This window comes from Cyrtonyx montezumae, unplaced genomic scaffold, assembly GCF_038088225.1.
Source record: "Cyrtonyx montezumae isolate F1298 unplaced genomic scaffold, pur_monq_1.0 scaffold_11, whole genome shotgun sequence".
NCBI lineage: Eukaryota > Metazoa > Chordata > Aves > Galliformes > Odontophoridae > Cyrtonyx > Cyrtonyx montezumae.
This window is the reverse complement of record NW_027071837.1, coordinates 7,762,868-7,786,305: the sequence shown is the minus strand read 5'-3', so window position 1 is coordinate 7,786,305 and position 23,438 is coordinate 7,762,868. Positions and strand designations below refer to the sequence as shown.

The 23,438-nt window shown below is 36.3% G+C and overlaps 1 protein-coding gene across 2 annotated transcripts in view; it reads left to right on the top strand.

The window, feature by feature from the left end:
• Positions 1-9,473: 9,473 nt before the first annotated feature.
• KLHL4 (kelch like family member 4) overlaps positions 9,474-23,438 on the top strand; it is a 32,806-nt gene continuing 18,841 nt past the window's right edge. For both annotated transcript variants that reach the window (XM_065729496.1, XM_065729494.1), the window contains exon 1: positions 9,474-9,995. In XM_065729496.1, coding sequence (XP_065585568.1) covers positions 9,574-9,995 — 422 coding nt within the window. In that variant the 5' untranslated portion in view covers positions 9,474-9,573. The remainder of the gene's footprint in view (positions 9,996-23,438) is intronic.

Genomic DNA, 23,438 nt, shown 5'->3' with positions numbered 1-23,438 from the left:
AAATGCAAATGGAGGAAAATGCAAATGGAGAGACAAAGACAAATATCATCTTGGTTGATGCTGTGATTTAGAGAAATGCAATTGAAAGTAATTGCTGTGTTACAGAGAGGCTTACTAGTATAGGTCAAAGTCAATGAATGAAGGAGGTTGCAACAAGATTCCTTGACTGTGACTGACAATCAGAGAATCAATGACTACATCAAAAAAAGTCCATCCACTGAATGCTAAGATATACTGCAGCAGAGACACAGTATCCATGCTGCAGTTTGGATTTTGCATTTTCTTAAAGAATCAGGAAAGAAACCACCTGTGATTTTCTCTACATGTCTCCACCAGATTTACAGCTACTGGAATTGTAATTGTCTTAGTTAGCAGCACTGAGAGTGATGATTCATTTATACCTAATGATAGGATGTTCAAGTAATTGATGTTAGATAAAAATTATACTGAAGGATAGTTCCTTAATTCTTTCTCGCCTTTTCCCCTCCTTAAAAACTAATTTCTGCTATGTATCAAATTGTTATATTTTGAAGAAATAAATGTGTGTTTAATGCTTTTATACTGTAAAAACCCAGCCTTCCAGGAATCATTTCAGAGCAGGCAGAAGTTCCCATGAGTGATTATATCCTATAGGTCACTAAAAATTCATCTGAATAAACATAAAATACAAATCTGGGACTATCTCCAAATGTTTTCCCTGCTAGCTGACTGTTTCTGGCATGCTCAATTTTATAAGATGAGCAGAGGATAACACTCGTCACCTTTGTTTCTAACAGAAGAAAGAATGCTCAGAATGAAGATACGATATGCAATGCATTACCCTGAATCATTAAGAGATTAAGTTCTGAGTTAGCCAACATGAACATTCACATAATTTAACCAATATGGACTATATACATTTACAAACTACAAAAGTAAATTAGAATTCTCTGTGTTCAACTGATTTATCAAAAGCATATACAGAAGTAAAAAACCTAAAAAGTGAAAGAAAACTGAAAATCTAAGATCAACAGTTCTGTACACCAATATTCAAAATATGGACAGAAATAAACAGCTAAAGAATTCTCCACCTTAGAGCTAGGTAAGAAAACAACTATACTTCTATGGGTGGTTAAAGAAAGACAACAATTCTTACATTGGAATAAAAAAAAAAACAACAATCAAGCAGAATAATCTTCACATTTTTATGACAGCTTCTTGGGCTCTACAAAATCTGTGAAAAGTATGTAATTAAAGATCCTAATATACAAATCATTTGTATTGTCCTTTAAAAGATAAAATGTGTTATTTTCAGAAAGACTATATACCCTAAACATGACATACAGTAATGCCATTTCTGCAATATATACTTGTTAGTACATAAGTGAGAGGCCTGCAAGGCAGAATGGTTAGGCTTGTGTCAGGCAGAAAAACAACGAGGTATGTTCCAGCATACAGAAAGCAATTTCAGAAGGAATGAAATACCTAACGTGATCAGCAAGAAGAATTTATTAAGGAAGCAGTCAAATAGATTTTCTTTTCCCACTGCTTTCTCACATAACATTTTCATTACTGTCAGCCATAACACTTTAAAATAAGACATTTAAAAAAAATCAACCACTATCAATGATCTAGAGGCAATTATGTACCATATTTTGTGTACTTTTCAGTGGTTAGCTGAACCTTGTATTTTAAAGCAATGGAATTCTGTAGGCATATTTTTTCCCATGATCCTTAATTCTACATTAACACTAGCACAATTATAGACTTTGTGATAGTATGTGATAGTCAATAATGTAATCTTAAATATTGACTGTATCAAGAACATATCAAAGCCATCAACCTCTCACTAAAGAGAGATACTATCAATAACTTAATTCAAGAAACCTAGTCAGCCAAAGGGCCCAACACCATCACTCCAACTTTATCAAGTACCATGAAAAGTGGCCCAAAGCAAAGTACAATTACCTGATGAACCTTGATGTTAAAAATGAGACCTGAAAACAATTTGATGTAAACAGCCTTTTAAACTGAAATTAACAAACCAAGAGTGGCTGTCTCAATTTACAGTTGTGACATGCTGAATTAGACTAGTTGGATATTACCAATTAATTTCACCAGAAGTTTATTTCAGGAGGCTTGCTGAGCTTTATTTTTTTTCTAAGAACAGCTTACTGGCAGTGTATTTGCAAAATAATTTAATAGATTGCGACAGCTCTCTTTGCTATCTCAAGAATTCCTATAACTAATGTATACAAATTGAAGTATCTACCTTAATCAAAGAGAAAAAGAGGGCTAACTTCCATTTCCAAAGCACGCCTGTATACATGTATCTCATTGACAACAGCTGACTGATAACAGTGCTGGGGAGTTGCTCTCTTCCAGGCATACATTTCTGACTACTTGCATCTCAGACAAATGTCCAAAACTGAGCTGGAAGTGTAAAAGCGAATAAAAGTCTTTATCCTATGGACTGCTTGTCTAAAGCTCCTAACAGCAACTTGGATTGGTACAGCTAAAGGAAATGGTCTCAAATAAATCACTTCTGTTTCGGATGGCACAAATTACAGTGAAATTCACATTCAAGACTAAGAGATAAGAGACTGGATCTAATAAGACTATCGATAAAGTTCTGGAAGAATTACTACGGAATAATCTACACTAAAACAAGAGATGCTGCTCTCTCTGTCCCATTCTGTAGCTGCATTTTTCAACCATCTTTCATGCTAAATAGTAAGACGTAATGTATTGTTAAGTGCCATTTGCTTTTTCTCTTCTTAACTGTATTCCTTTCTTCCCTTGGGAATGTCATTCCTCTCCCTGCATTATGTTATCACTTGCAAATCTGATCACTGTGTTGTTTAGTACCTTTTATGATTATTAATGAATATATATGAAGATAAAACATTCTATATTTTACTCTCAGTTCTCCAGTTTTCATATAATTGCACAGTTCTTACATATACAAAATTAATGTGTTTTCCACAGAAAATATGAAAGTACTAAACATTTCTAGTATTCCAAAACACTGATGCTATGCCTTTCTATTCTTCAAAAAAAAAAAAAAAAAAAAGGAAGACTGTCAGAACCAGATTAGTTTGCATGAGAAAGTTAAGACATTTATGTGTTTTCATATTCTGGGCTGCCATCAGAGAGTAAAAGAGCATCCTCAAGGTGTCTTGGCAGCTGACAACACCTGGAGCCAGGCTGAACAACAGTAAGACTGCGATGTAATCCTGTATGGCTTTTTGACAAAGTAAAAACTGAGCTAATGTGTGCTCTTGCAAGTGATGGGATCAGAAGGATGCCTGGTGGTAGGATGCTGTGAGATAGTTTGCCCTGGAGGTTAGTGGTTTAAAGCACCTTTGTCAATGAACTATGACAGGGATATTTGTAATCCTAGGATATTTGAGGTATTATGTCACTTGCACTGTTATGGTAACACAAAGGATGGATCAGAAGTCTAGGAAAATTGATTGGAAAACTGATGAAAAAATTAAGGAAGGAAGAAGACAGAAATTATGCTACCAAAACAAAAATATTATATATATATATATATAGATAGATATACAAGAATGTCTATTTTCACATCTGTAGCTGAAGCAGGCCAGTTTGACTGATCCTGAATATGTGTCTGTGATTGAACCAAAATGTGTATTGCACGTTAGATAAGTCATAAGGAAGGAGGAGTTGAAGTGACTGCCTAACACCACTCAACACCTGCCCAAGGGCAGGTAGTTTTTCCACCACACTCAAAATGTTCAATAACCTCAGTTGTCAGTGATTAGGAGGATATGGATGACCATGCTCTGATGATCTTTTCCTGAAGCATATAGTGCCTTTCATGAGTCTCAGATGCCATTTGTGAGATTGAACACTAAAAGTATCTAAGAATTATTACATTCTATATTGCACTGAGATGCAACTGCCTCAAGGGCCTCCCTCTCTTAAAATTAAAGACAGTGTTTAATACTTTTTAAGAGACAGTGAACAAGAGTCACATTCAAACACTTACCAGGGAAATTTGACCTTGGGCATAAGTCCTTATTCTGTCAAAGCTTTGAAATTACATATGATAAAGACTTATACTGACAAGTGTCAAATTTAAATACCAGGTTTTTTGGAGGGTATGCCAGTTCCTTTCCATACTCTTTAATAGTTTATGGTAATAATTGGTTGTTAAATAAGTGTTTCTATTCTCAGAAAATAAGCAAAAAGTTGAAAAAATATTTTCAAATTGAAAATGCGATCACAATTCTTTTTACAGTTATAGAGAATTAATACCTGTATTGATACTGTTGTTATGCAGAATAACAGCAATTAAAAGTTTCATCAACCGTTCCATTACTTCAGATCCCCTGTCCATAACCAGCACAATAAAGACAGCAATAGACTGAAGTGTGTCCCCAAGATGGCTGGGGGCTGGAGTACTTGCCCAGTGGCCTGCCCAAGGGGAACATGGCTTGTTCAGCAGCACTCAGTGACTACAAGATCAAGAAATCTGAGCGGGGCTCTTCACAAAGCATGACAGGATGAGGAAAAACAGGCAGTCAGCATTAATTAAACACAGAAGAGTTCAGACCAACTGAAAGGAGAACATTTTCACTATTAGGATTCTCAAGCATTAGAACAGGTTTCTCAGAAGAGTTCTGATGTCACTGTCTTAAGGCAGGAGTTTGGACTAGTGAGATTCTGAGGCCTCTTCACCCTGAATTACGCTATGATGGTTTGGTAGAAAAAGTTGTCTATGCTTTCTGTGACACAGCCTGATAGACAAGCATAAACATGGTGTTGTCTCTAATACCTCCACGGTTCTGAACACATTGTCACAATTCTTTCATTTTTGATTCAGATTTTTAATAAAATAAAAAGTTCTATAGGAAGAAATGTGGAATTAAGCTTGTGGCATTTACAATAGCTGCTCCAAAAGTAACAACCCCTGTTTTATTATGCTGGCTCATGACACCAGAGGTGGATGTTGGTGATATGGCAATGGAGGCTGAGTCTTACCACCAGTATTCCATTACATGCTATTGTCACATGACACATGTTAGACAAGGAGCAGTCTGACAAAATGGCTTCTTACATGGAAGTGCATATAAAGAAAAAGTGTGGAATTGAAGTCCTCCACATGGAAGAATCTACATCCATTGACATTCACCAACACTGAACAGTGGATGTGAACATACTGAGATGGTGCGGGGTGTGTTTCAGCAGTGGTGACAGCTACAGTAGTTCACCTCCACTAACACAGATTTGTATGAGTGCGGCATGCAGGCTCTTGTTCATTGCTGGCAAAAATGCATACCTAGTGGTGGTGACTATGTTGAAAACTAGTTGTAGCTGAGAATTTTATCTATCAAATAGTTTTATTGTGCTCTTCATATCTTTAGCAGTTTCCTTGGAAATAAATAGGAGGCGTTACTTTCAGAGCTACCAACTTAATAAAGAATGCAGACATACTTGCTTTCGCTACAGTTTCTATTGGAATAACTGCTTTTCTAAACTGAAATAAACAAAAAAGGTGGTCATCTCTCAGTAATTAGTACATTGATGATAGAACAGGTTGTATTTCCACAGTATAATACTACAACTCTAATAGTTTGATTAGGCTTTTCACATGAGCAGTAATGAAGACAAACTATTTAGATCACAGCTTTCTAGACCAAGGTTACTGTAATAGGGGAAAGAAATTAATTCATGCATATATCTTGCTAATGACCTGTTGAGATCTGTTTTCTTACAACAGAAAGCCTTGCCTTTCTTCAAACTCTACAGAAAATACTCTTGCAAAAGATAAGAGAGAAGAATGAATGAGTGGATGCATAGAGAATAAGCAAAAAATCATACAAGTTAAAAAAATAAATAGATTACTTCTTTATGTGAGAGTAGATACATTAGGATTCAACTCTGCATGTATTTTGAGGGGGTGTGACACTTGTGTGCTACTCAGAGTTAACACAGGGGAAAAGGGATGTTCCCTGTATTTCTAAAATATAGAGTGCATTTTTCCTCTTACTTGTACAGTTTCTAGGAAAATAAACAAACAAAACAACAAACACCCAAAACAAACCAAAAAAACAAAACCTGTTTTTAATCATTTCAGGTCTGAAATTTTAGATTATTAAACCACTTATACTGTTCTATTACAGCATATTGAAGCTTTTGCCAGTATGGTAACAAGCTATGCGAAGAATAATCTGCTTACGCCCTACCTGAAACATATTCCATGCTGACTCAGGCTGACTTTTTGAGCAAAACAGTCTCTTCAGGAAATGTGCTGTCAATTTTAGCTAGATACACTTTATATCTGCCAAAATATGTGCTGTGCTAGTAGGAAACAGAGTTATTTACAAACTGTTCTGTTTCCCCATTCTCTATTCAATTCCAAGTAATAGGCTTATGATGATATCTGCAAAAGCATTTAAGTAAAAGAAACCAACAGCTCTGTGAGATGATGAGAAATGATGTATTAAATATACCAGACCTGTTGCTAAGTGGGACTATCGGAGCTGCTTGGGTTGGCTTAATGGCTTAAGTTAGAATGAAACTGTGTTTTTTATCATAAATTATTTTATTAACATGGTACAACAAGACTCTCTCTTTATAATAGGTCTTGGTCTACCATGTAGGCAATCCTGAGGAATATATAGAGATAACATTATTATTACTTATATAGAAGTGAGCAGTAGAACATTCATAAGCATGTAGTATAAAACTGAAAGGCTAAGTAATATTAAATTTGATATTATATAGTTGTAAAGCCAAAAACCAATATCAAAAACAACAAAAAAAGAACCCACAAAACCCACAACCTTAAACATGACTTTTATGTCTCCAAGAAAATTTCAGGCTGTTATAAAAGATTGTCATTAAAATGAGAAAAGAAATCACACACTAACTTTTGAAGACATAAGAGTCTCTCTTCCCCAGTGGCCAGTATTTTTGTTTTTCTATTCACTCTCTATAAATTCTTAAAAATCCACAAAATTAGGGAGCGGCTTTATTTGTCTGCATTTTCAGCGAGCTTAAATTGAAACCACTTAATAAATTAACAATCAGACCTTTATATACTTTCTTCTTTATATAACTATTAAGAAGTTGAACAAGTTTTCTTATTACTATCCATTCTTGTAAAACGTAAAATGAATTTTTTTTAAACTGTGTTCCATTAACAGCTCTTACAGGCTGATATTCTAACACAGACGTCCTTCTTTCATTTTATTCTCAAGTAAATATTACTCAAGAATACAGTTTGTATTAGTGAAGAACTGTTACATAGAGCACTACTTCAATTGTGGATGGCACAGTTTGGGATGCCCACATATGATGAAGTGGCATTCTTTGCACATATGCAAATCACAGTGCCAGAAATAACAGCGGCACCAAACCTCCTGAGCCCCAAAGGCTCATGTCCGAGCACAAACTGGCTGTCCTTCACTGAACATTCATGTGGACATTTACCTTCAGTAGCTCAGACACACAGATCTGGCAGCTTTTCTCAGAGCAGAAACCTGTAGCAGAGAAGTGGGGTCAGCACTGGGAGCATTTATGCCAAGGCTAGCAAAGACCTGTGTTTTAACTCGCACAAGTAGGAGTACATTATTTTTTCATATGAGAAAGGACTCCAAACTGCAACCATATTTTGCTTGTTCTGTCCACCATGGACATCTGCCCTCCCACCAGAATTACAAGTATATTTTGATGTAGTAGTTTAGCGTGGTGAAGCTCTAGAACAGGCTGTCCAGAGAGGTGGTGGAAGCCCTGTTCTTGAAGACACTCAAGGTCTGGACTGGGCTCTGAGCAACCTGATAAGAGTTGTAGCGGTCCCTGTTCATTGGAAGGGAGTCGGACTGGGTGACCTTTAAGGACTCCTTCCAACACAAATAATTCTATGATTCTGTATAGTAATAAGGATGTATCAGGTAGGTCTCTCAAACATTCTCTCCTCAGCTTTTCCCTTCTAACCTTTTATAGCTAACTTTTTCTCAAGAACTTCCTTTGTATAAAGCAGTTTCAATCCCTCTATGCATCTAAATAGTACAATTTTCTCCAACTATTTTACAGTTCCTCTCTTGTCCTGGAATGTATCTCACAATCATCCATTTCACGAGATTGCATATCATTTGATATCGTTTGCTTGAATCTCATGAATAGGGTAGGAACTTGGCAGCCCAGCATAAAATCTGATGGCTCCTTAGTTCTCTTATCTCAATTTGCTGTTTCTTTACAAAACTCTACTCTGCATTTCTCTGTCTGCATTACATGCAGCCAAAAAAGAGAAGGCAGATTTCAGTGATTGAAGGTTCAAAAGCATATCACTGGAGTTTAGGAAATAGAAAAGACATCACAAGTCAAAAGGAGGCTCTGAAAAATATATGTAAGATATAACGGAGAGGGGTACCCTCTGATTCTGAATCCTGTCTTACCGACTGGTTTACAGGTTTTTGTTTCTGCATGCTGCTTACAGATATATACATCATTAACAGCACATTATGGAGAATGTAACAAAAGAAATAAAACCCAATCCATTTAATTATTTTGAATTTGCTTGCAAACAATATATATACATTGTTTCAAACCACACAGAACAGTTCTCACCGCTCTATCAGAAGATGAAAGGATGAGAATGAATGTTATCTATTAAATTTGATGAAAACATGCTGCACTGTACATTATCAAAATAAAGATGCTTATTAAAAAAAATCACACTCTATTCATTGTCCATGAGAAATTAAGAAGAGGATGGCAAAGGGTGTTTACACAGGCACTTAGCCAGGAAGCTGTGTTTTCCACAGATATAGCCATTCAGGGAGCACATCCCTGATTTTATAAGCTCCCTCTCTCTGTTCTCATACCCCTGTAATCATGTCAAGGAATCTATCTGTAGGTGAGAAAGTACACAGTTCTGTACAACATATCAAAATGCTGCCTCTTTCCTTTAGGTAAGTGCTACCACACTGAGGCCATTTGTAGGAATTTTACACAGCAAGACAAACACATGCAAACCTCTTAAGGAAACACATCAACTGCAGGACAGTTTCACAGTAAATCTTTACGACAAATCTGCGCAAGGAGACTATAAAAGAATTCTCGACAAATCTTCTGTGAAATGCAGCACTGCTGATTAGCAATGGAAAATGCCATGAGATAGAAAGCCTTGTCACTTTATTTGCATGTGCTCTTCAGCATCTTAAGTTGCAGCTTAGGATCCCCCAGGATCATGTGAGGCTAGGTTATATATTAGGGAGCTGTGCTATAGTGCTGCGTGTAAGCCTAGCAGCTGGGTACTGTTATGGTTGCTGCTTTCCTGTGCTAAGCTGATTTACTTGTTTAAGGTCTGACCTCATCATCCTGTCAGTATGGATTCCCACCTATACAGTTAGCAGCAGCTTAACATCGGCTCTAAGAGCTTGCAGTATATTAATCAGGAGAGAGAGCGAGCTACCGGTATTTGTTCTTTTGTTGTCTTTTCTTAAGAAGAGGAGTTGAAACACAAAAGATAACAACGAATTCATTTCCTTTCTAGAAGAATAGGCTTTTGTCGTTCTTGTTCTGTTTTTTTTTTTTTTTTGTTTCTTTTTTCCTGAAACAATGTCAGTATCTGGAAAGAAAGAGTTTGATGTGAAGCAGATCCTGAGGCTCCGCTGGAGGTGGTTCAGCCACCCCTCACAGAGCTCCGCCGGCACAGGGGGCTGCCACCAGCAGGAAGGATATGAGCACAGAGGGACACCGGTGCAGAACAGGTTGAAGAACCACTCTCGGGACAGAAATGGGCTGAAGAAAAACAGCAGCCCTGTCCACCACAATATATTGGTGCCTGTGCCCGGTCCAACTCCAGCGCACCACCGATCGATTCAAACCTGGCATCAACAAAACCTCATAGAGCAGCTTCGATCAAATGAAGATATTCCCAAAGCAAACACAGAGGAAAACTGCATCAAGGAAGATTCAAGTAAAACCCCACAGGAGTTGCAGATGATCACAGAGGAAAATTCAGATGAATCTGCAGAGAGGTAGGAGTTTTAAAGTCTGCACTTCAAAAGCAGTACTTCTATCCAAGATGTTCCCTAAACTGTCTTTGTTCTTAAGCAGAATTCTTGACTGCGTTAATGCACTTTATGCATGTGCACACCCACACTCACACGAACAGAAATGCATTCACATTAAAAAGTAAATAGAAGCACTGTGAAATGTAGAGGTTTGATATGTCATTTCAGAACTTCCAGAAAAATAAAATCCACCAGCTTGTCAAATTTTTCCTATTACAGTTTATGACATACTAATTCTTTGTCTTGACTTATTATATGTGAAGACGATGAAGAAATGAGCTTTCTGCAACACTGTCCTCATTCTGACTTTATCAATGGGTGCAACTTTGACAAATGAGAACTGCTGGAGATGCAGTCTGTGTGGTTGCCATCGGTTTGTCAGATTCTTCACTGCCTGTCATTAGTGCCTTCTTGACAAGTATAATTAACCTTGAACTATGTGGAAAAGAAGCATCGTTACTTGATGTTTTTTAAAGGTTTCTTTGAAATAACATTACTTTCACAGCTTGTTTAGTGCACTAAGGGACAGAGATTTTCTGTAAGGTCAGGTTAAAAAATATTACAGCTATGGCACCTTAAGGGTCTAAGAACAAAGGAAGAGCTATTTTTAAGATGTTAGTAGAGAGAAGAAAATGCAAGCACAAGTTATTAGGTTAAGCACGCTGTTTAGATTGATGATGTTTTCAGAATTGATGTTAGCAGTTATAGCTCTTAAAACAACAAATGTACCTCTCCTTTATTCCAACTTGGACTCAAATTATGCATCTACAATGTCATTATTTGTACCCTTACATAAGATTACCATCAAGTCTTTGGGAACAATTTCAGATATTTACACTGTACTTAAATAGAAATCCATCTTAACTGAAGTTATAGTTTCTCTCAGTAAAGCAAAGCTGACAGTTTGTGTATTTTTAGCAGTTGTTTTTCAAGTTGTACATCTGGTATAGGGAACATTTGCAAACTGAACAGAAAGAAATGCCTTCCAAAATGTCATTTTGATAATGGTCTTAACAGTCAATGGATGCCATATAAAATCATTATAAAATAAAATTAATGAGGTAGGAATGTAATGGATTTGTACACTCACTCATATACTAGTTTGTAATGAGTAAAAGAACATACTGTTGGTGTAACTTATTCATATAATATTATATATTTCCTGGGGAAAAAAAAAGCAAATATGGGCACATTGTAGAAATAAAGTAAATTTAATTTGAACAAAACAAAGAACAGTGATCAAGATAAGACTATTATCTGATGAAGAAAGTTAAAAAAAAAATCATAACAAATTCAGTTTGGAAGGTACTCAGGCACTGTCTTCTAAAATAAGATGTGACATTTTCTACAGCTATATAAAAACTTTATGTTCAGACCTCACAAAATGTTATTCCTTCATGCAAATTCAAATTTAAATTGAATGCCAAAGTTTTGGGAATGTGTATCAAACTACTGCCATAGACAAGTGTGTTTTCTGTGAAGTTATCAGTAAAAGCATCTTACGCATGTTATAGCACAAACACCTTAAAAAGCTGACTTTTAAAGACATTGTTTAGAAAGTCAATTGCCACTATGCGTTTCACTCTAATCACTTTCACTTTTATTTCAAGGAATCAAAATATATAATTAAAGAGACTATAACAGAGCTCTGATTTCTTAAGTATGTATCAAGAAAATGCTAAGCAAATAATCTTTCTTCCTCTTCTGTAGCATCCAACACAGGACACACAAGAATTAATAATCACCTGGATAGAAAATCAGGCATTTAGAAGTTCCTTTAACTGCATCTTTTTACACTACTAAAGCCAATTAATAATGAACTATGTAATTATTGCATCCATATGCTCTTTTGCATTCATACCTGAGGACACTAAAACCAACTACGTACAAATTTTCCTTTTATTTTCTAAAAGGAATCTTATCTTTTGAGTGGTTGACCCTAATCCAATTATTACCTCTGCCTGTAGAAGTTCCATTTTTAGCTGAACTCTAAACTATGACAAGCTGAACATACACCTACTTGTCACTTGGACGTTCAAAACAGTAGGAAAGGTTAGGAAATCAGGCCAGCACTTCAGTCTTAAACATGATATGCATGAAATTTCTACTAGCATATTCATTCTTCCTACCAAATCTGAGGAAACATTAGAAGAATATTCCTAATATCTTCAAAATAAATGGAGACGTTTCTCTCCAGAAACCTCAGAACTTACTGATTTCACTGATAAAGGCAGGATCTGCGAGCTTGATGAAATATGAGTTGGTTATTAACAAGAAAAGGTAAATAAAGTTACAAAGAACTGCTCCATTTTGAATATTTTATCATGAACACACTTAATGCTGTTTTCTTCAACCTTTCTGGTGCTCCTATACCCAAAATAAATAGCTCAAAACCTAAAGAAACCTTTCTGACCTACAGGCTTCTTCCTGAATAGTATCCCTTGACAACGGATGGACAGGGAAAATGAGAATTTAAGTAATGAGAACATATTATTTTTTCAGTAACAATACCCAATTAATATGTAACCAACCAATAAAATGCTATGTGTATAACAGATAAATAAATTGTTTATTGACAAGCAATGACAAACAATATTCCAGAAGCATTTTAGATGATGGCCCTTGAGCTGCTAAAAGATCCTTATGAAGGTTGCACCTGTAGTTTTGGAGAGACACATTGACAAAGTCTGATTCTCACCAACCTACCCTTGAATGAGGTCATAAGACTAAACTTGCAGAATGTGGCCATGCAAATGCAGACTAAAAAACATCGAAGATTTTATGTTTTGCTTAATGGAAGCAGGAGCTTAAGTAAGCGCTGAAACAGTGCATGGTAAATAAACTGTGAATTGCTTCTGATTCAGAAGGCTTGGGTGTGGAATTTTGCATAATTAACCGAGTTTGTTGATCATTTCAGATGTCTTTTAACTACCTGGAATTTATATAAAGTTCAAGTTTTTCCATGAGAGATATCAACATTCCCTGAAGAAATCCTATTTCTTTCAAAGAAAATGGTCTGGAAGTGGCCCAGATATATCAAAGAAAATCCCAAGGATTTCACTGTTAGATTTTGCTTGATGATAAACAAAAACTTTGTTCTCGTGTGTAATATATGGAAAAGCACTTGTGCAAGGAAACTGAAAAAGCATTGAAACCTCCTAATAGGAAGAATCCATGATATTAAATTACCTTGATTACTTTCCTTGATTAATTTGATCTTACAGTACAAAAAGTATACTTATTTATTTACATTATGCTACATTGCCACATCAATGATATTGCTGGAATACATGTTATGATTCTGTATGTATACTACTGAAGACCATGTAAGCTGGCAAACTGTGTGGGTACCTCTATTCCTAGTTGTCCAAAGGCAGTGGGAATTCAATAATCCAGTTTTGGTAAAGATGTCTGCTTTCTCATTTTCTATATGAGACAAAATATACTTCTATTTAATTTTACTACACTCATTTGATGTCACAATCCAAACAGTTGGTGCTGATGGGTGTACACAGAAACAGATGCTCAGGAGGACTATCTTCTTAACAGAGGCAATGGATTTTCTGTAGTTACTGTTATGACCAATTATTTTGACAGTTCCTTTTGTTTAAGACACAAAAATTCATCTGTCATCTTTTTTTCTTTGCCAACCATATGGAAATAACTAACAATTTCCCTTACGATTGCTGACATATACATATATACACATAAATATACACAAGACTATTTCATGTATTATCCCCTATATCAGAGATTTCCCTAAAATTCTTATTCCCATTAGCAGATAATAGGCTTTGCTCACATTACAGAGAAAGAAAAGGTACTTGAAGAAAAATACGCTTTTAATAGTTGCAATATCCCAAAAGACATTTAACAGGCCACAGAATTGCAGAATATCCCAAGTGGGAAGGGACCCACAAGGATCACTGAGTCCAGCTCCTGTTCCCCCACAGGACGACCCAAAATCCAAAAACCAATGTCTGAGAGTACTGCCCAAGAGCTCCTTGAGCTCTGGCAGCTTTGGGCCATGCCCACCATCCTCTGGCGCAGGACCTTCTCCTGATGCCCAACCCAACCCTCCCCCTGATGCAACTCCAAGCTGTTCCCTTGGGCCCTGTTGCTGTCACCAGTGAGCATTGCTCAGTGCTGCCCTGTGAGGATCTGTAGGATGCCATGAGGCCTCCCCTCAGCCTCCTCTTCTCCATGCTGAGCAGCTGCCAAGCTTGTGATTCATGTGAGCCCTGCATCAAGACATGTTCCCTAACCATCTGTACATTTTTGCAGTTCTTTGTCCCTAAATATAGTACCTTCCAACACATCATCTTATTTTTATCAAATAATGTCTCCAGTGTACTGAGACAATACTTAACTCTGATCCTAAATAAAAGCTAGGAAACTAGTTATTTTTGTCCTATGGAGAATTTTGTAGTAGTTTATATGTTAACTTATATGCAATGTATATTAAAAAGATGATTTTATGTCAGTCCGCTATGGATAGCCAAAATGCTTCAATACAATATCAGGGAAAAGCAGAAACTAATTGCTAAATACAAGCTTTAAATAAAGGTCAAAAGACAAATTTGATACGTGTAACATTGGAAATGATTTATATAAGATATTGTAGCCAATCTCCTCTCAGAAGTGATTGATATACAGCTTATGTTGCATTTCAATGTTTTAGTGCAGTGGAAGAAAGGTTTGCAGCTGGGGAAAGAGGATGGCATTTTTGGCAATAATGTTTGAAGAACAGCCCATTGGCAACAATGAGATGCTGCATCTGCTGGTGCCAAGTATTACTTCAGTTGTACTTAGGAACTGAGAAAAGGCACATGCAGCACAGATAATTAGTGAAACTAAGCTGAGTTTTGATAGTATTTTACTGTAACTCCTCTCACAACTACTTTTAAAAAGATTGGTGAGAGTACTGAGAATATCTTCTTGTGACATTCAGTGTTTGCTAAAAGCAGAAAATTTGTGAAGTTCTAGTAAGGGACATCATATGCAAGATTGAAATCAAAAGCAGATTTACCTTTTTCCCTGGAGTTGTTAAATAGAAGGAATGACAGGACTTTTCAGGCAACGTGAGAATGTAATGAACAGTGACTACTGAAGTCATGTGAACTAAAGAAGTGCTATTGCCTCGCATAGTATCTCTTGGTACAGAAATGAGAATCAACGTCTCAAAAGCTTCCTCAGCAGATTTTATGCCTGGTTTCTCCTTCTGCTGCAACATCTTTTGAAGGAGCTTGAAACACAGACTTTCACTTAACATGCATAGCTTTCAAAGACAAATTATTACAGACAAGGGAAAAAATACCATTTAATAGTAATTTAAAAAACCATGACAATTCTATCAATTTCAGACCAATTTCTCATGATTCAGTTATCTTCTCATTTCTACCCCATGCAGCCTGCTCTCAGCAAAGACAGCTGCTAAATTATTTCTAAGAGTTATTACTGTTCTTAAAGTCTCAGCGTCTCTAGGAAAAGTTAAGGAGATGATTGAACACGTGACCACTGCAGAACATGTTCTACAGACGTACTGAATATATGCAATTGTGAAATGAATAGGACACTGTATGATTATTGAGGCATTCTTTGAAAAGGAGGAGAGTTTGCTTGATTTGAAAATTATAGACAGAAATGTAAAAGAAATGAAAAAATCATTTCCATAGTTCCAGTGTAAACAACTCAAACACACACACACAGAAACAATATCTGCAATACTGTCATAAGGAACATTACTAAATCTTTCACAGTTAAAGAAATAAAGAGATTCTTTTGTTGCAGCAGGTCAGCTAGAGTCAGCCCAATGCACACCAATTCATTCATCTAAAAGAAAATAATTATGCTATATTTTAAGAATAACTATATCAGGTGATGTAATAAAGAATATGCCTTGTGTATGTAACATCTGTAGGTTTGTAAGATAAATTAATACAGAAATGCTGAAGTACAGATTTATAGAATGAGCTTAAAGGGAGTATAGGAAGTAATCTCAAAAATCTCTAAAACAAAACCATAAAAGTTTCTTCCTATGTGTAATCAGGCCCCACATCGGTGACCTTACCCTCAGACTCCACCACTCAGCTCTGACAACAAATCTCCCAGTGCTTTTCCTCCCCCCTTTTCCAAGGAAACATTTAACAGTCAAGACTCAATTCAAAGCTAATTAAAATAGATAGAACAAGAACTTGCGGCCTGGATCATTCCAACAATTCTGCCTGTCTACTAATTACTGGCATAAATCATCTTACACTTCATTCCAGTAACTGTTTCCATTTTATACGATGAATCACGATAATCCACTAAAATTTTGTGTTCTGCTCGTAGGCAATAAGATACCTAAAAGCAGGACTATCTTAGCTTGAAGATACTATACTCAGTTAGAATATACGATACAGTATTGAAGTGACTTCACTTTAAAAACATTTTGTCAAGAAATAGGGCACAGATAGACAAGGATATCTACTTAGAAATGAAACAGTACAAAACATAGATCACAGACAACTGTTTTCTTCATTATTTTATCAGCTAAAACTTACCTAGGCTAAATGAGCTTTCATTGGAAAATAATGATTCCTCAATATTTTGTTGGTCTGGTATGCATATTTTGAAAATTGTTGGACAAGAATCTTACACAAGTACTAACAGTTGATTTAACCAAATTCAAGCTCTCCCAGTCTGCTTCTAACTTGCAAAATGCATGACTTTACAAGTAGCTGTGTTAGGAACTCAAAATCAACATCCACTGATTCTATTTCAGATTTGCTGCTTGCTTCTTAGATAAACTCAGGGAAATAATTTAGCCTCTTGGTACCATAGCTTGCACATATTAAAGACAGCCTTGGACAACTGTTTTCTTATAAACATGGTAAGGACTAAACAGTGTTTTCAAGCACCATAATTTGCCTAATATCTGTTAGTAACATGCAAACTTCAATGTGTGTACATTACAACTGATGCACTATAGTATGTAATTCTACTCTCATCATAATACCACATAATATATATAGTTCTCATGATAATAATATCACAAAAGTCAGACTACTACTTTAACTAGAAGTTTTCTGTTGCAACTAGTGATATGACCACCAGCACAGTTACAATAAAATATTTTTAATAGGAAACACAAAAGGAATACATTTGACAAAGTGGAGAGCCACTGTCCCCATTTGCTATGCTTGTTTGCCTCATTAATTAGAAGTCAAGAGGAAGGGAGGCACTCTTGCAAGACAAGAGTTTTCAAAGCCTGGTCATTTTAATAGAAGTTGAGAAAATGAACCTTTTTGAACAGTGAAAACATACCTTGATTTAAATGGAAATCATAAGCAAGCCACTAAGAAATCCTAGGAGCTGGAGAGAAGCTATTTTGAGCTATTACATATGGTTTGCGTTGCCAGGGAAACCTCTTCTACAGTGTTCATTTAGCACAGATGCCCAGGAAAGCTCTGTGACTCCTTGTCACACCATTTCAGAATGCGAAGAAATAGAGATGTGCACATACACACATGCAGACAAAAATATCTCTGTAATTTAATCTTAGTCATGTTCTGCCTTTACAGTGGGAGTTAGGTTTTTTTTTTTTTTTCCAGTTCTGCCACAACCACTGTGTTAAAGAATAAGCTTTGTTATTAAAAACTTATGTTCCAATCTGAGGATGTTTTTTGAGATATTACCCTCAGTTTTGATCCATTTGAGTTCACCTACTGATAGCAGGCTATGTAGGCAAAGGATTTGCCTGTGCCATACACATAGGGAAAATGTAAGGAGTAAGTCTGATGATGCCATTTCTGATCCGTGGGTAGATGTGACTTGCCAAAACACATCATATAATCTGCTTTATTACTGCAGCCCAGCAGGCTTTACTGCCACTGTGTTGGGCATACTCCCTTTACCTCTTCAGTCCTCAGCTAGGTGATAGCCTGGAGAGCAGTCACAGTCTGCCCCGACCTGGGGCTCACCTGCCTCTCTGCTCAGATCTCTTCCACTAGCACTTGTTCCAAGGTGTGCATTAACTATCCAAATACAGCCCCAAACTAAGGCAGAGCATCTGGAAATATGTCCAGGATCCAGATAAATGTTTTTCTCCTCCTACCCAGGTCAGATAGAGAGGCAACACAGGATAAGAGAAATATACATGGAACTTTAGAACCTTAGCTATTGCGTTCCTGTCTGAGTTTTGAATCCTTGTTTTGTTATGGCCAGAGTTACTGCTCTTCCAGTGACCTAGTGCTTGTGTTTGGCAAGTTTTGGGTTCTAAGTGACCTTACTAGAGGTCAGTCATTTGTACAATCTTAATGCCAACAAACTTGGTTTCGACTGGTTAGGAAAGAAGTAGAAATTGATTCTGGTTACAAAGTAATTTAATTGGTGCAATAAAACCATTAGTTATTTTGGACATAACACTAGAGCTTTTTAAAGAAAATCCTCTAATTTTTCCAACACACTAAATAATTCTGTGCTTCTTCTCTGAGCCATAAACTTTAATTCAAAACATATGTTACCACTGGGCTAAGATTACACGAAGAGCTTTAAATCAACCATACACATGTATCTTTTAGCATAATACTTGTTATAAGCATTTAAAAATTGAAATGCTTTTTCTGAGTCACAGTTTTAACTCTCATAGAGGACATTACTGAAGATTAATTCCAGTATATCTAGCTAGTCTCCCACTTTACAGAAAACTACATGTAAGGACAGAAATTCCCTTCTGTGTGATTCCTTACAAAGAAACCACACTATTCTACATTCCAGTACCATGGCTTAGGATGGACTTTTGATCTCTCTCTCTGAGATGCTTGACCTAGTAAAATCATTCGGCAGTACAGCCAACATAGTCTCTTGCTAAACCTTGTCATAGTGGATTTACAGGCAATGTTAAGACAGGTTCCTGTGAAGTTACAGCCTTGAAATCACGAAGGAGCCAGACTGTTCAATCAGGACACAATGAAGCAATGAGAAAAGCACAGAAAGGAACAAGGCTGTAAGTCAGCACTAATTTTTGTCCTCTTTTGTTTTTTCATTCACTTAAGGATGCCAGACTCATCTATAAAAGAAATTTAGTTTGGCTCGGTGCTACGCTGTGCCAATAAAGTTGCTGAGTATGAAGCTCTCAAGAGATGCCATGGATGTGCCAGATGTGCCTCAGACTTCCTCTCCAGAGGAATTCAATATGTAGCTCAATTACTGGTTAGCTGTTTAAATTAAAGCTTCCTTACACTGTTTCACTTAGCGTTACAGTGACTTCCAAACTGAATAGAGCACAAAAGCAGGCCTTCTCCTCTACATGGTCTCCCATCAGAAGTCTCTCTGAAACGCTTAATGAAGAAACATGGAACTAATTAGTTTCATCTGGCAATAATCATTTAGTTTAAACTTATTTGTTGACCTTAGCTTTTTTTTTTTTTTCTATGAACAATGACTTGACTTTGATTTTCTTATCTGTCTTTAGAAAACCACATTAATGAAAATACTTTGTTTAAAATCAGAACATAGGTAAATTTCTATATGGTAATATATATGCTCCTACATTTTTTACTTGAAAGATTTCACTTTGTTATTATGCTCCATAACACAATGGAAACGAATAGCGTTAATTTTTCTGGAGGATCATTCTGGATGATGATTTGAGATATCATTAATTTAAGTGATTTGTCTGAGACACTCCATCATTAAATATAGATAGATAGATATTATAATAAAACACCCACAGATGTACAGCTAGGGCACTCTCCAGACTGATTAAATATTAGCGGAGTTCCAATTTTTTTTATGGAAGCATCTCATTCAATTATAAAATTTATAGTAAAATCTCATATTCAGATTATTCTGAATCAAGAAGAAAACCATTATTTAACTTGAAAATTCCAACTACATTGCAAATTTCAAAACTAGCATGTCACTGTGAGAAAAGTCTCTATGTACACTGTACAGCCATCAAGTATCTGAAGAAATAGCTGCCAAATTTTGCTCCTAAGTCCTTCCAGTGAATTGAACGACATGCTCCAGCTCACTAGGAAGTCCCACGTCAGCCTATGAGTGTGGCACTCAGGGATGTGGCACTCCCACGGGGCTGCACTCTGGCAGCATCCCATCGGGAAGGCAGCCTGGGGCACGAAATGCAAATCCATAGTGGGCAACAGCCCCTCCCCCACCATGGGCAACCTGTCCTGCCAACGAAACAGAATGGGAGGCCAGTTGGTGCCTTATTTTAGTCTCTTAAAATTTCTGACAAGTTCTGCAAAAAAGTTGCTGGATGATTTTCAAAACTGAGCCCAAAAAGTCAAAAACAAAATGCCATACATGCTGACTAATACACATTTATTAGTGAATTTTTTAAATGTTTGCCCTGAGCAGTTAAAAACAATTCACAGAATGCTGCTGTCCAACTAGAAGATATGAATCAGATCTTACTGTGCTTTTACATAGTACAAAATTCTGAAAACTATTTACTGTGTACACACAAGGAGCGTGTACACAGTAATTTCTTACTTATCTGTATAGAACAAATGGCAGACATAAATCTCTGCTGAAGACACAAGATGCCAATAAAGGAAAGCACGAAGCATTCAACAAATTGTCTTCCCAGAAGCATAAGATCATCTGAGGGAATACACATGCTAATAAGAACAATCAGCACTGCAGCAAGACAGAAAGTAATTTTACAACTAAAGTCCACAGTTTAAAAAAAACCCAAATGCACAGTTTCTAAGGGAAAACAACTTATTGGGCAGACTGTTTCGACCGAGCCCTTTTTGTAATGTGAAATGATGCTGGGGATACAGCTCACACCATCATAAAAGGCCTGCACAGTGCTGAGGGATCTCCAGTTCAGTTGAGGTCTGTTTTATAGCAGAATTACCCCACGAATGGCATGCTTCCCATTCACAGGACAATTTAAATAACCTAGTCTCAATTCATTCTGTTATGAATCGTAACGGTATTTTAACTAATGCCAACTGAAAAAAAGCCATCAGTTTCTATCAAAACTTGCAAAAAGAAATTATGAAAGATAGTCTGTTTTTAAGATCTCCAAGTTCTAAAGGGATTGTCAGTATGAACTTTCAGTTTTGAGAGAAGTTAGCAATCTCTCTATTCACTTCAGTAATTATGCATTTCGGTTGCTTACTTCCTCCTTTGCTACATTTATGCTGTCATTCTGTTGCATGCTAATGTTTCATACACTTTCAGATCATAGTTTTTGATCCACACTTTTTTGCACAATATTTAGATGTTATATTTAAAAACGAAATATAATAAAGGAGACAACTGCAGCAGAAATATTAGGAAATATTAAATATTAAGGTACAGGTTAGGACAACTACTGATTGCGGCGTCAGCAAGCAATTAGTACAGGTGTATCAACTTAATTTTTTGTTCAGAAATGGCTTCCTAATAGAAATAAAAATTTATTCATATCTCAGCGAAATAACATAGGGACCCTACCATTTGGCATAATGAGATAGCATCTCTCAACCTCCAGCTCCATGACACCACCCAACAGCGGGTAAGAGCTCAGGTTGCACAGGGGAGGGTCTGCCTAGGTGAGGCTGGGCTGTAGTTTTATTGAATAAGCAGAAATAAATCAGAGAGGGGAGGAAAAAAAATAAGTTGCATTGTAAATATTGCTGCACAAACAAACTGAATTGATGAAGCTGCAGTTTTGTCAGACACCTTGTAACTGCTAAAGCACATCCAATAAAGCTCAGAGTGCAAGTCACACTGATGTTCTCAGTTGCAATAAAGGCTTAGGATGCCTTATGTCTCCTAGCAATCTCTCTAACTGCTCTCTAGTTTACTGTTATGGATGGGGTGACCTACAGCTCAAAGGTCCAAAACAGCAGTCAGTAAGTAACAACAAAGATTGAACTGCTTGAATGTCACAAATATTAGAAGAAAATTAGGTGCATTCAACAAATATCCAACACAAGAATGGTCACCATAAAAATATAAGTAATAGCCTTATCAAGAACAACAAATTTCATCGTAATTTTCATGCAGTACTGTACTTCTAAGTTTACTATTGATTAAGTTCCGCTTCTGCATTTTTTTATTTTTTGGCCATAGGTACAATTAATGAGGCACTTTAAGATCACACTGAGTTTAAATAGGACATGGCAATTAAATTGCATTTATGTTTTAACATGTTATAATTAAATAAAGATGAAAAGTGAATTTCTCATTTATAAACTGATTAATGAAGTGTGCTGTGTTGATTAATGAAGAGTACTTTATGAAGACAGCTAATGATCTTAATATCATTCAACAATTTAAAGAATTGTAGAGAACAGGCCTGGAATGAACCACAAAACTTGTCACATCCATACCCCTGACCAAAAGAAAGATGAAATTTTCCCTCCACATTACCACCTCCAAGTAAGAGTTTGTTTGTGATTCATTACAATCTAGCTGTTGCCTTAACTGTCTTCTTACCTGTAGTTCATTCAGATAATTACTACCATGCAAGCATGGGCAGCTCTTTGGAAAGTACAAATTTGCCTGAAGGACAAAAAGGCTGAGGGTAAACAGAGCACTTTCTATTTAAATTCTGCTCCCCAAAATTTTGCAACTTGCTATCATTTAACAATGTGATGCTTGTACCCTACTTCTACTGTATACCTACCAGTCTGTAAGGAAAATACGGAATAGCATCAGAAACAGAATTCAACACACTGAGAACATCTGCCTTTGAAAAATTTTGAGTACCTATTCCAGTTGTTGATATCTATGTATTACACTTAAGACATACCATCCTAGCTTGATTTTGAAGATGTCATGTGAAATACTGTCAGAAGTCATCCAAAAGTCAAGATGAATTCTGACATGTAATTCTTTTCTTCCAGTAAGCTTTGTTATCTTGTCATAAGAAAAAATTGCTATGATATGATTTGTTCTGAACAGCCATGCTGGCTGGAATTTATCTCCTTGTTATTATCTAGATACTTAACATTTTTTTAATTACTTTTTCAGGTTTTCGGTTCATAAGATCTGCTTGAATATTTTGTTTCTTTTTTTTTTTTTTTTTTTTAGCAAGAGTAGCATGTTCTCACTATCCTTCACAAACCCTTATGGGAAAACTCTGAAATATTTCACTTGGCTCTTTACCTAAGATGAAATTCGTACAGCTCATCTACTTTTAAATCATTTAAGTACAGATTTACCTCTGCTCTCTCCAGGCTAACCTGAGATCTTAAGTTTTTAATATTGGTGCTAATAGTGTTAACACATCTCAGCATCCTAGTGAATACTGCCACAAAGGTGGCATGAAGCCACTTGGGTTTCTGATTCTTCAGAACAGTTTTGTAATAATTTCCCCTCTTGAGTAATTGAAAACTAAATCCTTGGCCAACACAGGGCTAACTTACTTCTGGAAATGTTATTACTCAGTATACTTCAGATTTT